Genomic DNA, 15,596 nt, shown 5'->3' with positions numbered 1-15,596 from the left:
CGAAGACAGAAAATATAAATGTTTGGTTTGGTAAGTAATGTCGTGTTTGCTTAAGTTGCCTTTGGACAACCAGAATCTGAACGTTACTCGTCCAATGGACAAGTGGAATAAAAATAAAGTTTTTTGCCCTGGATTGGTTAACAAAAATTACGCCACTCTCTCAACCAATGAGAGAGCAGCGAAAATTTGATCACTGATTTTTGTTCAATGCGCTCAGCCTCCACTGACCTGTCCAACATCAGACGTTTCCACTGCAAACTTATCAATTCTCCCGCGCTTAAACTTTGGTGCCTCTTGTTTGTTTTCACTTTTAAACTCGATCTTTTCTGTTTGTCCATCCTCTCCAAACAGTTGCACGTAGACAGTGGCGTCGGTGCCGGCGAAGGGAACGTCTTCTGTTTCAAACGTCATGTTGTATAAGGTACCTAGATACAATAAAAAGACGCAGTTGTAGTGACCTGTAAAAAACGTCCAGTGCCTCACAAAACGTAAAAGCCTGATCTCAGGTTAAACTTCTAATCAACCTAACTTACGACTTTTGTTCAAAGCGTTCCTCACTGCTTATTTTAAACCACAGTTTTAACCCGGGAATTATCACCAACTTTAATAGCTCAATCCGTCCAAATTTCCAGTGACCATCTTTATGCTATTTTCTGGTGAGTGCAGATCATTTCAGACATCTTTAATTCACAGAAGTCATCATCTTTTCAGTCGTCGTTTATTAGTACAAAAGTTCTATTTTTTACAGGTAATCTATACATGCCTCCTGCTTTTAGCGTTAACCCGAGTTTCAGAGGTTCCTTCCAGCAATTCAGTTTAGCCAGGCCATTGTCTCAGTTACCAACAGTATACATGTATGCACGCGGTTGAATCTACTTTTATGTTCAAAGTTTTGCTTATCGCGTTTCAGTTCCCTAGCTGGTCGAAACGTGATGCAGAAGCCTATCCAGAGTCCTCAGGCTCTCTGGTCAGCGGTTGGTAGCCTGGAGGGAGACTGTTCAATCTCGTATTCAGAGTCCTCAGGCTCTTTGGCAAGCGGTTGGACGCCAAGAGAGAACTGGAATTTTATCACCGCAGAAATCCCGAAGTAAAAATGCAAGTGAAAGGCAGAGTCATTAAAAATGCGGGTTTTTTTTTTCGATTTCCCCAGGGTCTCTCCAAGCGACCAACCCCTAACAGAAGGGCCTGAGGAATCTGGGTATTAGCCTGTGAACGCAGACGTATTTCCGGCTGTCGCTTCTTTCGGCGGAGAGAAGCGACAGCCGGAAATACGTCCGCGTTCGCAGGCTATCTGGGTACGAGATTGGCCTCTACAAACCAAACCAAACCAAACCAAACCATTGTAATCATTACAAGGTGAGCAGTTTCTTACTGTCTAGCTGCGGTTGAATCGTTTCACCAGGTACTAAAACTCTGGCTGTTTTGCCGTCTCCTTCATCCTCAGCCAACCAGCAGCGGCAGGGGAAAACCACTGGCTCCTCGTCTGCACATCGGATCTCAATTTCTTCCACAAATATTCCTCGCCCCCGGCCATGACTATCATTACCCAGATACACTTTGTTGATCTGCGGGTGAAACACAACAACTTTAACGCTTGCTTCTTGGTACTCTGAGGCTCTCTAGGAGCGCACGCGTTCAAACCTGGAAAAATCTCGCAAATTTGACGATTCGGTTGATGTAAAATAAACAACAATACTGGAACTTTCCTTTGAATGGCAAGCGTTTTGTTTTTGTTTGTCTGTTTGTTTGCTTATTTGTTATTTTTTTTACTGCATACTGAAGTGAAATGAGGGCTTAAATGACTAGATAGGCATGGAAAATACTGTTTAACAAAATCTTAATCTTGTGAAGAAAGGAAACACGGCTGAGACCAGCACGAGAGAAATATAAGTGAAATACGAAAAGAGCGATGCACCAACAAACCGTTCACTTCTGCTCCACTTCCTGATCAGTAACAATCTTCAATTCACAATTCCAATTTCCAGGGGACTTTTGAAGGGATTTTTTCATAGCACCTGTATTAACTACAAGTGATTCTACGTATGAAAGCTGCCCTGAGGGATCACCTCAGAAAACTGTAGTGGTTTAATGAGGCATCTAAATATTACAAGCAAACTACCACAAATAACAGGCGGTTTACACGCCTCAAGCGATATACAATCACCAATAAAATAGCTGCCCAATTTGCATCAAAACAACTCTATAACCGACCTTGTAACATATGCCCGGATTTGACCGAAACTGCAGTAATGATTTTAACTGTAACCGTACCTTTCCAATATCCTTGATGTTGACTGATACTCTGTACTGTTTGCCGGGTTCAAATTTAGTGCCGTCGGAAGGTGTGAGGTATATCTTGCCAGATTCACCTTTGTCTCCATACAGAATCATGTATAGTTTGGCGCGGGGGTCAAGAACTTCTCCTAAACGAAACAGGACTGGAAAAAAAGAAACAAAGAAAACATGAAATCGATTGGAATCCAGAGTAGGACAAAATACACAACTACTCCATCAACTTGCTCCACAAAAACTCGCAAAAACTGAAAAAAATCCCGGGTTGTTTAGACAGCACGTCAAGCTATAGCTGATGTCGCTTCTTTTAGGTTTCCTTTAGTGGGTTTATTTCCTACTTTGGGGGCTCCTCGAAATTCTTTTTCCCACAAACATTCCTGCTTTTGAACTACGGACGCACAAGCCTTGCTGTACTTTCTTCAACAACCACCCGTTTTTGAAAGTACAAAACCATGTTGGAACGATGAACCAAATTAGGCAAATTGGTATCTCTCACAACTAAAAAGATACTAATAAAAATATCCTCAGACCTAGACTTTGCTAATTAGGTAAATTTTAGAGCGGTTTTCAATTGTAAAAAACAAAAACCAAAGTAATTACTCTAGCCAATGACAATAGACGTAAACAACGTAACGAGCCAATCAGAATTAGAAGCAAATACCAGTGCCAAGTGCGGGAAAACCCGTGCGATCGAGGCACGATTGGTTTTGTATTTACTTCTCATTGGTTGAGATAGTGGCACGAGTTGTCATAACCAATCACAGAGTGTAGTAAAGTAAACCTATAAAAGCAAACGCGTAAACCGCTTCACTACGCCTTGCAATACATTCAAATCCCTTCGTGATGGTATTGCGTTTTCCATATTACAAGTACATGTTCAACCATTTCAAAACAAGAATGCCAGGAACGATGGCGGATGCTGTTGTTACTTTTACGAGATTAATACTTCCTGAATTCACAGTATTTTACAAAACAAAATCACCATTTGTTTACTCAGTATATACTCACTGTCGTATGGAGGGTTGACAGTCTCTCCTGGCTCCAGAACACGCGCAGTTTTGCCGTCTCCTTCATCTTCAGCCAACCAACAGCGGCAGGGGAAAATCACTGCCTCTTCACTCGGGGCAGCTACCTCGATTTCTTCCACGAAAACACCATGACCCGGACCACGGCTTTCATTTCCAATGTTTATTTTCTCAACCTGAATTCACCGCAAAGAGAAAGTGCTTAAAAACTGGGTATAGTAAGGTTTTATTCATGAAATTACATTCTGAGGGCCCTTTAGGCTAGCCTGCGATCGCAGACGTATTTCCGGCTGTCGCTTCTGTCCACCTAAAATTCCTAATTTGGTTCTCTCCGTTTCTCTTTTGGCGGAGAGAAGCGACAGCCGGAAACACGTCTGCGTTCGCAGGTTACCTTTAGGCCCCCTTTGAAGATTTTAGGGGGCTTCAGATATAACCATGTTTGCAAAAGGTACTGTATTCAATTGTTGAACGTCTTAGTCTTCCTTGTTAAATATGTCCGAAAAAAGTGTAATTTCATGCGCCATTGTAGGTTTTTATTTACCGTATTCGCAAAGTGCCGCACTCAAGAAAAAACCCTGCGTAACATTAACATGACGTTTAGGATTTGAGTTGAGGGACAAACTGAAAATGTACGCAGCGACACTTCAGGCCACTTTTATCTGTAAAACGCATAACTTTGGAGCTCTTTGCTTATATGTTTAACTAAGAAAATATCAAACTTATCGACCTACCGGTCCGATATCTCTGATATTTGCGGACACTGTGTACAGTCTTCCGGGCTCAAACTTCTTGCCGTCAGATGGAGCAAGATATATTTTCCCTGACTCGCCTTCTCGTCCGTAAAGAATCAAGTATAATTTAGCATGAGGGTCCTGAACTTCTCCAAGACGGAATGCGACTGTTGAAAGAATAAAAACGTGTACCCCTCAGGACGGTTTCCCAATAACAAAATGTAATAAGCTAAGGCTATGTTCACAAGTTTGGTTCTCGAGAACAGTCTTTGGCGTTTAACTGTCCTGCATTGAAGTCTCGCTAGACTCTCTGAGGCCGATCATTCTTCGTGGCCGCCCCCAAATTATCGAACGAGCTTCCTAGTGAGATCAGGGACCTAAATTCAATTAATAAATTCAAGATGGCAATCAAGACTTATCTTTTTAGACAAGCCTTTTTATAGTATTTATATATTTAAATTTACATTTGTGTTTTTATATATTTGTATTATGATGATATTGTAATGCGCAATTGAAAATTTATATTGATAATTGCGCAATAGAAATTAATAAAATTATTTTATTATCATTAATTATTAACAGTGTCGGAGTACGATTCTCGCTGGCACTAATGTGAACGCACCTTTTTATCTAGCATCCACGCCAAAATTCAAGCACGGCGTCCATGCCCGAGTACAAGGTCTAAACCTTGTATACGGACACTGAAGTATGCACCGGTTCCCTGTGTGAACGCGTTGCAATTTTGTGCTCGGTGCCCAGGCACTAGTGCTTGAGCACCAAGTGTGAACATAACATAACGCTCCGTTCAGACTAGGCAACCAGGTACTGTTCTCGGGCACGGGGACTAGTCTGAACATAGCTCTTTGTCGCTGCTCGAACAAAAATCTGGGCACCGTACCCGAGAACGGAAACTACCTTCAAGGGTAGCACTCGGATACCGTTCCTGGGAACGGACACTGGTCTGAACAGCATTTGTCAGTTCCCGCGCTTTTTCCTCACACCTCCCTACAATATATTAACAAAATGGCAGGCGCTAGATTGACGAACGAGGACACGATTGCTCCTTGGACACGAAGGGGTTCTACGTACTATCATAAGGTTGCGTTATTGATTCTCCAGGTACAATAACACGAGATGTTTTGCCATCGTCTTCGGTTTCAGCAAGCCAGCAGCGACAAGGGAATATCACTTTAGGTGCATCTGGGGCGGTGACCTCGATTTCTTCAATAAAAACGCCTTTGTTGCGACCCTTGCTGTCGTGTCCAATGTGAACTTTTTGTACCTGTTGATAAAAAGTTTATTTAAAACTACGTGCTGTAAAATCTTCAGTTTGTTCAAGGTTACTAAAGGTCTTTCATCAACATGACCGAATTATTTGCGCGTAAGAAGGACTGAAAACATTTAGTGTTTATATAGAGCAAGGAAGGAGAAGTGTTTTAAACCCTCACATCAAAACACTGCAATTACCTATATCATCACGAATATTTTAAAACGAATTGGCTATTCCAATCAATATGGAAATGGTCGATCGTAAGTTGCCGTGATTTACTTCAGCCAGCTGGCATGTACAGTGTAATTCGTGGTCTAAATTATACTGTGTCCACAGGTACGATCACATGCAACATTCCAAGGAAGTTACAAGCGAATATTTCATAGCTTCTGTGCAAGGTATAGCACAATCGTTTTAGCCTTACGTTTTGCTGCCTTCAATTTGATTTTTCACCTACATGTTCCACTTGCGTTTTTTATGATGCCTTCAATCAACCTTAAAAACTTAAGGTGCATAAACGCTTTGTATCGATATGACCTACAAGGTATTAAAATGAAATTGGAAAATGTGGTATTAACTTTTTTTATTTGTCCACTGAGTCTACACTCTAAAGTTTTCATTTTTGTTTGTAAATTAAATCGACTTACATTTCCAATGTCCTTGATGTTGACAGAGACTTTGTAAAACTTATCCGGTTCAAATTTGGATCCATCAGGGGAGAGATAAATCCTGCCGGACTCTCCCTTGTCTCCGTACAGCAACATGTACAGCTTAGTATCAGGATCCAGTACCTCTCCAAGCCGGAAACCAACTGTCGTTCGAACAAAGTTTCAAGATTAACAATTGGCCGATCGTTTTACAGCTGAAAAGACTTTTTCTCCAGTAAGGGAAAAGGTCAAGACAATTGCGCATGCCCTAGGTAGGAACCAAGCTATTCTCAATGAGACAGTTGGTACCGCTGCCTAATCCCCAGCCCCCCTCCCCCCCCAGGTAAAGGGTATTTGCCACCATAGCCCTCCTGAAAAGGGTCAACGGTGAAATTTCAATGCCCTCCTTTTGTTGGACACCCATTTTAGCAGCCGAAGGCATACATACTGGAGTTCATGAGTTACCCTGAGCGATCAAACTTTTCACTTTAATTTCAACTCTTCTATGGTGGGTGAGACAATTTGGGGGAAGGGTTGTCTTGCCTTGGCAAGTACGGTAACCATGGCAGGTGGAACAACTTTTCTCATACTGTATAAACACTTTGGATCTCTTCCCCGGGCCAAATCTTTGCGTGTCGCGTTTCACGTGAAGTCCAGGGACGAGTTGCATAAAACTTAACGGCGGGCGTAAATGCTATCGTCAGACGTTAAAATACTGAATGTGACTGGGCTGAAGGTCTGGCGTTAGCAGTTACGCGCGATGTTAAATTTTATGCAACTCACCCCAGGTTAGCTTTCAAAATGAGTATTGTGGCAAAACAAAAATTAACAACAAAGAAGATAAAATTAATTTAAGTAAACAGTGATCATGGTAAGTGTATAAAAGAAAGAAATCTGAGGATAAGAATGTTGGAGTACGGTTATGAATAAATAATGAACAAGGGTCAACTTTGAGCGCAAAGTTTCTCTTTTAATCGCTAGGAGCAAACTGGCCCAGCAAGGAGGGCGAACTCTCCACGCGGGACAACTTTCTTCCATGTAAAATGGCCCTACACATCATAAATAAATATGAATTTGATCCACTCTTACTGTCATATCGTGAGGTAAGTGACTGTCCTGGAACTAAAACCCGCGTAGTTTGTCCATCATCTTCATCTTCAGCCAGCCAACAGCGACATGGAAACACCACAGGCGGTCCCTGGGGAGCTTTGATCTCCACTTCCTCAACAAAAACTCCCTGATTAGGAGAAAAACCGTCCTGGCCGAGGCTGATATTACGAATCTGAAAGATATAGAACAGCTTTTTATGATTTCAGCGGAAATTTAAAGGTTTTCAGGGGATTGCTATATATAACACCTTCAACTACAATATATATGCAGTTAAAAAAAAATGCAGGTGACAATTAACAAACATTCACAAACAAAAATGTCTAAACAAAGACAATAGTACTCGGAAGAGAAGGCATAGAAGGGTTTCCTGCTGGATTTTACAACAGTGTTAACTGATGGTGCAAGAAGATTTATGTGGTATCTTTATAAAGCACCGCTGGTAGTTGTAAGGAGTAGCGTATGCAAGAATCATTGCTCCACTCAAACATGGCCTTTCCTGGCCAGCCTTGTGGTTCCATAGATGATGTCTGTTAGATCTCAAAATTGATGGTACATCACTAGTAAAATTGCAACTAACTTGACATTTATTAAGTGAAAAGAGACTTAATCCAAGGTTTGTGCTGCCTTCTTAAGGAGTTACTTTGATCATGTTCCCTATAATGCACATCCTCTCAAACGTCTTAACATTGGAAAATTTGAAGATCACTACAAAAGAGAGTAGCCCATGGTAGAAGGCAATTTGTTCTTCTCTGGGGTTTTTCCCTGACAATAGTATTTTTCCTTTTCACTAACCAAAGAGTCAGTAAAAATTTACTGTTGGGTTGCCTGTGCAACATTCACTCACATTTCCCACATCTTTGGTGTTCACGGTAACTGTGTATAGCTTTCCAGGTTCCAGTCTCCCTCCTTTAGGAGTCAGATAAATCTTCTCTGTATCCCCCTTGTCTCCATGAATGACCATGTGCAGCTTTGTGTACGGATCCAGTACTTCTCCCAGTCTGAAGGACACTATCAATGAACACAAGAAGACTTATAATTCCGGCAATTCCGGGCTTTGCTGCTTGGGCAACAAGGTAACTGCTTTTTTACTGGTTGGAAGGTGTAAAAGATTATGTTCTGCAGAACAAAGTTGAAATGCTTAATATGTGTGTACATGTATGCAGCCAGGCAAAATTGTGCCAATAATTATCATGGGGATCATTCAATTTAACTACTCGCTGGTCCTCATGAATAAAACTCATGAGCACCATCTTGGGATGTGTCCTGTCCATGGAGTAATTAATAATGATGATAATAACCTTTTACCCTTGGTTGATATTAAACATTATAATAATTTGTTATTAAAAATCCAAATTGGTGGGAGGAAAATCAGCTGGCTACATGACTTTTTGTATTAACTAGTAATAATCAAAGATTAGGCGATGATCTTGATCCCAGGCTCTTTGACAATGTTATCTGCCCCTGCAAAATCTGTGGGGGATGCCAGATACGTGTCCCAAGATGCATTCACTGATCAATCGACTGTCCCATACAATCTCAGATCGACTCCAATCTGTATTAGGAGTGTGTTCCTTACACATCGAACATAACAAGAGTGGCCAAGGAGTTAAACTCGTACATCCTGTGAAACAACTCCAGCTAGCAACCAGAACAGAACTTCAAGCCTAGACCTTTGAGTTTCAAATCTGATGTCCCAATCACTTTCCCATGCTGCCTCCACATTGCACATGGCATTTATAGAAAGTGTACAGTGCAGTTTTCAGAGTTAATTTAATGGTACCTGTATATTCAGCCATCTCTGGTTCGGGTTCTGGAGCTAAAACAAGTACAAAACATTAGTGCATCAGTAAATTATACATGTGCTGTAAATTACACAAAAAACAGCTCTCTCTACCACTGTTACAATAATTATTGATTGTCTTCGGTTGATTCTTCTTGTTAATGTGCACATAATTACAGTTGCCTCATGGTGTTCATTTTAAATCTCTCATGGGCCACTGCAGAGACTATACCCAGACATTAGCCAAACCAATATTATTTTACAATAGCATTGAGTGTGCTCACAGGCATCTTTTATTGAATGTGGATCCGCACACTCCCCCTCAGGTACAGAAAATTAATGTAAGACAGTAGATCAGCTTTTTAATTTTTTTTATGAATTGGCATTTGCTCAATATAATAATACCACACAAATTGGTCATACCAGCCGCAGAGTCCATGGCCTGCTCTACAATAGTAATGTTCTCTTCCTGAACAACATCCTGGTCAACTGATTGAAAATTACAAACAACAATAATAATAATTATTATTACAACTCCTCTGATAAATCAATTAAGGGCCACTCAGTGATTCAGTGTTTGGAAGATCTTTTCACTGCCACACAAATTTGTTATGATAAAACACTAGGCCATACCTTCGGTGAAATGTTGCATGTACCTCTGACTTCCGTAGCATGCGGAAATTAATAATTTGTTTCATTTTCAAAGGGACAAAGAAAGGGCCATACTGGGTAGGAATGTAAGGCCAGGAGGATTAAAAAAAACAAAAAAAAAAAAACAAGAGCAGCTTGTAAATTTGGGTATGAAGGGAATCTGATCCTTAGCAAAATATCTGCAAAGTTCTCAAAAGTTCAGCTTAAAAATCCTAACAAATAAACAGCTGTGCAAGCATACACTGTACACAAGCATCACTTTGAAAAGCCTAAAAATGATCTTTGGAAACAGAAAAAGACATTTGAAGTAGTTTTCTAAACTTTTCTTGTTGGATGCCCCTGTAGATTTCCAGTATGTTATCCCCCTGCTAAACCATGCTCTGCATTAAATTTGTCTTAAAAAAAAAACATTTGTACAACTTGGTTGTAAAAACACAAGAATTGTTCTGTAACTATATAGTTACCTGGATAAACCTCCACCTCAACCCGTCTGTCCTCATCTCCTGTGAGCCAGCGGTTACATGGGAATAGATACTTCTCATTTCGGTCAGGAATCTCTATTCTTAAGAACTCTAGATACCATTCAGGGTTAGGACCAGAGTTGTCATGACTCACACGAATTCTCTCAACCTGGAAGAGAACAGTCACAGTTTATTTCCAAAAAAAGGAGAGCAGAGCCTGGTGCAAAAATGAGAGCTACACGTAGCTTTTACAAAGCCTGATCAACACATACACACTGTCCTGACAAACCAATTATCTGCATGCAAATAGTAATGGGTATGGGCTAAAGGAGACTCATGGGAGCTAAGGCCATTAAACTAGGTTCATGGGACAAAAGTCCTGCATACTGCCAGGATTTGAATGTCAATGTGTGGCAATTATGTGCAATGGAAAAAATTTGATGGCATATTTTAAGCCTGGTGAATGAATAAGTTAAATTCTCATGTAACAACAAAATTAATGTATCATGATCTGACAGATCTAGAGGCTTCTATCAAGATAATAATTTTATTCATAACTAGTGCATGAACTTGTTTTGGTATTTGTAAGAACTACACTCATCTTGGTAATTGCCAACTGACCATCCTAGATACATGTAAGTAAATTTTACTGCATGTAGGCCAGTCTATGGCAGGATGCAAAAGTCTAACATCAGTAACAGAATCAAATATTGTTGCTTTTGTTACTCACCTTACCGACATCCATAGTCTGTACAGTAAATCTGTCGGTACGCCCCCTATCAAACCTCTTCAAGGTTTTGCCCGATTCCTGTCGTAACATGATCTTTTCAGTTTGTCCCTTGTCACCAAACAACTGCAGTGTTACATTGGCATCAGTGCCAGCATACTGCATATCACCAGTCTTGAATGTCAAGCTATAGGCAACATCTGTCGAAAGAGAGAAGACCTTCTTCACTCAGGCCATTCATTAACCCTTACAAATAACTGATAGGAGACATAATTTAAAGGGGGCTCTAAATTTGGTCAATAGTGTTGTGGTGTGGTTAGTGGAGCTGAAAACAAGAGGAATGTGAAATTTCAATTTCCAGAGGGGTGGGGTGGAGCTCAAATCAAAACTGGGAGGGGGGGATGGGCATACAACATGTAAATGAGATGGTAGATCCACAGAACCAATGTCATTCAAGACTTACTTTGGCATGAATGAGCTTTTTTTATCTAGAGTACGGGTAATGGTAAACCCAGAGACAAAGAAATCAACTTCTTTTTTAACTGCACTATGGGACATTTGCCAGTTGATTTTCAAACAAGATGCCTGCTATACTGGCATTACGCGAGATGCTGTGGCTGATTCATTTATTCCAACTGTATGCTTCGCAGATTTATAAAACCATCCTTGCTAATGAAATAGTTTGAGTCACGAAGATCGCGTTACGTTGTTTCTTTGTGTTATGCGACTCAGACTTTCACCGGAAATTCCTGAAATTCCATTACAATAACGTAAGCTTCTCAATGACCTCTTTTCAGTCTCGTCGTGGTTTTAGAACTGTCAAACAAAGCACGATTCCTTCGCCAGGAATTCTCCAATTTCCACCGTTTTAGATGTCGAGTGCTTCTTAGAAGTTAATCTTTTGATTTACCTTTTCAAAATCGTGAAATTTCCGTTTGAAAATGGCGCACTGCAGTCCACAATTTGTTAACAATATGGCGCCACAATTTAATCCAGTTTTAATGAAGAAATCAAATGATGTGTTGACGTCACACAGGTAGGGGTGAGTGGGTCCCCTCCCTCGTGATATAAGCGACAAGAATGGATTTTGATTGGCCTGTTTTTGTTGTAGACAATCAGAACAATACATTCCGAGTAGGAGAGGGGAGGGTTTAATGAATAAATTAATGTACAGATTTGTGGCTACGGGGAAGAAAAAAAAAAAAAAAATCGACCCGTTTTGAGACACGGTATGCCCCTTCAGGGCATCCTACGTAAAAATGCTACATCATGGCAATAGCCAGTGAATTAAGTAAGGGGAAGTGGTGGTTGGATGGAATACTACCGGCACTCTTCGCATTAACTGATGCATAATATTTAGAACTGAAACAGTTAAACATACTTTCAGGCCTTTTGACAGCCTTTCCTGGCAGCAGATCTCTCTCTGTTTTACTGTCCCATACATCTTCTGCCAGCCAGCAGGCACACGGGAAAGATACGGGTTCACTGTCCACTGGTGCTACTCTGACATTCTCAACAAACAGGCCTTTGCCATAACCACGACTGTCTTGGCCAAGACGGATCTTTTCAATCTGCATGGACAATTATGGAAAAATTGATACATTAATTAAACTTTTCTTTAAATCAATATTTCACTAAATTGGTTCATTCTTCTGACTGTCCAGTATCATTCCATTGGTTGACGGTCTACTATGAAATTCTATTACAGGTAATAATGACAATCATATTGACCAGCCAATTCTTTTTTGCGCGGTCTAATAGCTAACAAGATTACAAATACAGTGATTGACTAATCCCAGGGGTCTAATTCAAAGTCGAATTCAAAAGGAAGGCTCTTAAGAGAGGAAAGCTTGGTGTGAGGAATAAAATAAATTTCCAGTGTTTGACTGAAAACATAAATTAAAATGATATCAACCAAGACATCTCACAACATGACTGTTTAAGGCATATAGTCACTTCTGGCAGAGATGCTGCCATAAACAGAGCTTTGAACAGTGCAAAATTAATAATAATGAGCTCATTACACATTTGAGGCTTGGGGGAGGGGAGTGAGTTTGTCTTACCCTCCCTATGTCCACAGTCAGTGCCAATGTGAACTTGTAAGTTTTCTCTCTTTCCAGCAGTTCTTCCGGCCTCAAGAACACCTTACTTGTTTCTCCTTTTCGACCGATCAAATAGATGTAGAGTGTAGCTTCAGGGTTCAGTACCTCACCAAGATGCACGGACACTGTGTGAGTTACATCTGAATCTGACGGTGATGAATCAGTAACTGATAGTTATTGAACATCCACGTGATAGTAGTCCGCATTATCAAACATCACATTCCATTTTACTCTAAACAAATGGCAAAAAGAGATCTGGCGGCAACATTTTCTGGAGGAATTGAGGGCCACATGCAAATCCAAGCTAAAACAAGACAAAGTGAACTGAAAAGCTCTGTTCTAGGTCAGTTATGTGCAAGCCCTTCAGTTGACAATGTTTCCCAAAATTGTACCACCATCCCACACACATTTTGATGAAAAGTACAACTTACATTTTTTTTTAATTTTAAAGACACGTTTTGGCAGTTTCATCTGCTATTGTCAGGTGAATGTTGCATGTTACAGAGTGCAAACATGTCGACCTTCATTTAGAAGGTTGTTTTTGGTAGAAAACAAACCAACATGAACTTTAACATTACCTCTTGAAAGGGGTACATGTTCAGTTCCCAGTAGTTGATAACAACTTATTACTTGACAAATCGACAGCAGTTTTCTAAGGGTCTATACTTACAGTGCGACGCGCCTTATTGTGGCCGCCCAACAAACTTTTTTCACAAGTTAGCTAATCAGGATATCTTTCTCCTTGTACAGAAAATACAAAACTACATGTTTTCAATAAATAGCTGTTGCGTCACTTGCCTGTTGGACTTTGCAAGGAGGCGTGACCGTTAACCAAATTCGCGTATCCTGATTGGCTAACTTGTAAAAAAAGTTTGTTAGGTGGCCACAGTAAGGCGTGTCTCACTGTAAGTACATGTATAGACCATAAAATGACGTCATGAAATGTTAAAATACAAGTTACTCTACCAAGTTTTGAACATTTTATATCTTCATTTGTTGTCTATAAGAGTATCTATCATAGAAAACTGCCATAAATTTGCTTTTGATAATAACACAAAAAGTACAGTATGAGTGGAATTGGCTCAATTGTTCTTCTTTCAGAAAGTGTGCATGTTATACATCGGATTGTCATTTTTATTGTCTGTACTCTTATACACAAATTTCGCTTTGAGTTAACCAGAATGCAAGAATTTTGACAGTAATTGTAAAAAATAAAGTTTATTAGTCAAGATACACGCACTAATACAAGAACACCCTCTCTTAATAAATACTTTAACACATATAAAGAAAGAGTATTCTCACTGATTAAAAGTTTCATCCTGCTGAAATATTGCATGTAAGACAAGCCACTTTTTAAATGTACTTGCCTGAAGTGTTGGGAGTCCTCGTCCCTGGATAAATTTCTCTTTCCAATTTTCCGTCACCAATATCCTCTGCCAACCAACAGAAGCATGGGAAGAACATGGGTTCCTCATCGTCAGGGGTGACTTCAACATCATCCAGGAAAATTCCTTTGCCACTTCCATGGCTGTCGTGGCCAACACGAATTCTCTCCACCTAGAAATACATGTACATATCAAATATTAACTAAAAATAAACAACTGGCATTTAATAGTATTTACTGTGGTATTCCTTTTTTCTCACTGGTTAAATTAGCTTTAAGAATAAAACCAGTTTTTGAAATTGGCAAAAAATCTTTGTCTACGTGCACAATTTGTGCCTGACATAAGCTCATTAGTCCAAGTGCAGCTTAATTAGTTATTATATAATTTTTGAGCAGTACCATATCATGTTTCTTGAAATGATGAAATACTTTGAGGTGGAATTTCTACATTATTTTGTACTACAGAGACAGTATAGGAAATGTCTTTTTTAATTTTATTGCGACAATGTTTACTCTAAATAGCAATAAGCATACTGTAAAACTAGCTAGTAAATTATTACTAACTACTTATTAAATTACATGTAAGACTTAATATTTTTTAAGATCCTTTCAAAGAGCAAAACTGATGATACCTCAAGTTTAGATCAGTTGTGTACAAAACAAATTAAACCGTTGTTTAATCTTTCTCAGGAATGAACTGCAGGTTATAGGCAAGATGTTACCTTTCCTATGTTTGGCATCTCTACGGAGAACTTGTATGTCTTTCCCTCCTCAAATGTGTCTGCAGCAGTACCAGATGGACGCAGTACAATCTTGGTACTCTCTTCATTCTCTCCACACAGCTGAAGGTAGAGCTTGATGTAAGGATCAAGCACTTTGCCCAAATGGACAGAAACAGTGTAGCCTTTGTCTAAATTAAAATGATGATAATATTAAATTCACATCATAATATTATTGAGATTTTTGAATGTTCAATACAATATTATTTGGAATCCACTTGAGCAAAAAGTTGTAATTTATCAAATTAGAACTACTCCTATATAGTTTACACGACTTTTATACAGTAAATATTCCCAGAATTTTTTTCCAGCAGTATTATTATTAACATCATTTTCTTTCCTATATGTAAAGGTGTAATTACTGAGCATCAGAATTTTAAACAAAAAAATTTTGAAAACTGGACATCCTCAGTTGAGGCACGTGTCTGGTAAAATTTGTAACGCTACAGTGTACTGTAGGTTAATGTAATTTCACTCAATTTGTTTCCAACAGTGGGCATTCACAAGCCACCTGCACTCACCCAGCTGACTAAAACCTTGCAGAGCACACTAAGGAAATTGTAGCAGATTTAAAATGAATCACAAATTATAGCCATTTATCACAAAAAAATACATTTTTAAGGAGAGGGGTGGGGGG

At 39.6% G+C, this 15,596-nt stretch overlaps 1 protein-coding gene across 1 annotated transcript in view; it reads right to left on the bottom strand.

Moving 5' to 3' along the window:
• LOC146456697 (lipoxygenase homology domain-containing protein 1-like) overlaps positions 1-15,596 on the bottom strand; it is a 50,136-nt gene that overhangs the window by 27,599 nt on the left and 6,941 nt on the right. The window contains exons 6-22 of the mRNA XM_085093040.1: positions 14,903-15,090; positions 14,164-14,353; positions 12,758-12,942; positions 12,076-12,265; positions 10,698-10,894; positions 9,971-10,136; positions 9,279-9,344; positions 8,856-8,891; positions 7,920-8,083; positions 7,055-7,247; positions 5,966-6,129; positions 5,138-5,330; positions 4,049-4,215; positions 3,301-3,493; positions 2,272-2,438; positions 1,373-1,565; positions 229-425 (exon numbers count right to left, since the gene is read on the bottom strand). Coding sequence (XP_084949166.1) covers positions 229-425; positions 1,373-1,565; positions 2,272-2,438; positions 3,301-3,493; positions 4,049-4,215; positions 5,138-5,330; positions 5,966-6,129; positions 7,055-7,247; positions 7,920-8,083; positions 8,856-8,891; positions 9,279-9,344; positions 9,971-10,136; positions 10,698-10,894; positions 12,076-12,265; positions 12,758-12,942; positions 14,164-14,353; positions 14,903-15,090 — 2,849 coding nt within the window. The remainder of the gene's footprint in view (positions 1-228; positions 426-1,372; positions 1,566-2,271; positions 2,439-3,300; positions 3,494-4,048; positions 4,216-5,137; positions 5,331-5,965; positions 6,130-7,054; positions 7,248-7,919; positions 8,084-8,855; positions 8,892-9,278; positions 9,345-9,970; positions 10,137-10,697; positions 10,895-12,075; positions 12,266-12,757; positions 12,943-14,163; positions 14,354-14,902; positions 15,091-15,596) is intronic.

This window comes from Pavona decussata, unplaced genomic scaffold, assembly GCF_977016875.1.
Source record: "Pavona decussata unplaced genomic scaffold, jaPavDecu1.1 SCAFFOLD_254, whole genome shotgun sequence".
Lineage (NCBI taxonomy): Eukaryota > Metazoa > Cnidaria > Anthozoa > Scleractinia > Agariciidae > Pavona > Pavona decussata.
The sequence above is the reverse complement of the archived record's forward strand: the minus strand, read 5'-3'. Positions and strand labels throughout refer to the sequence as shown.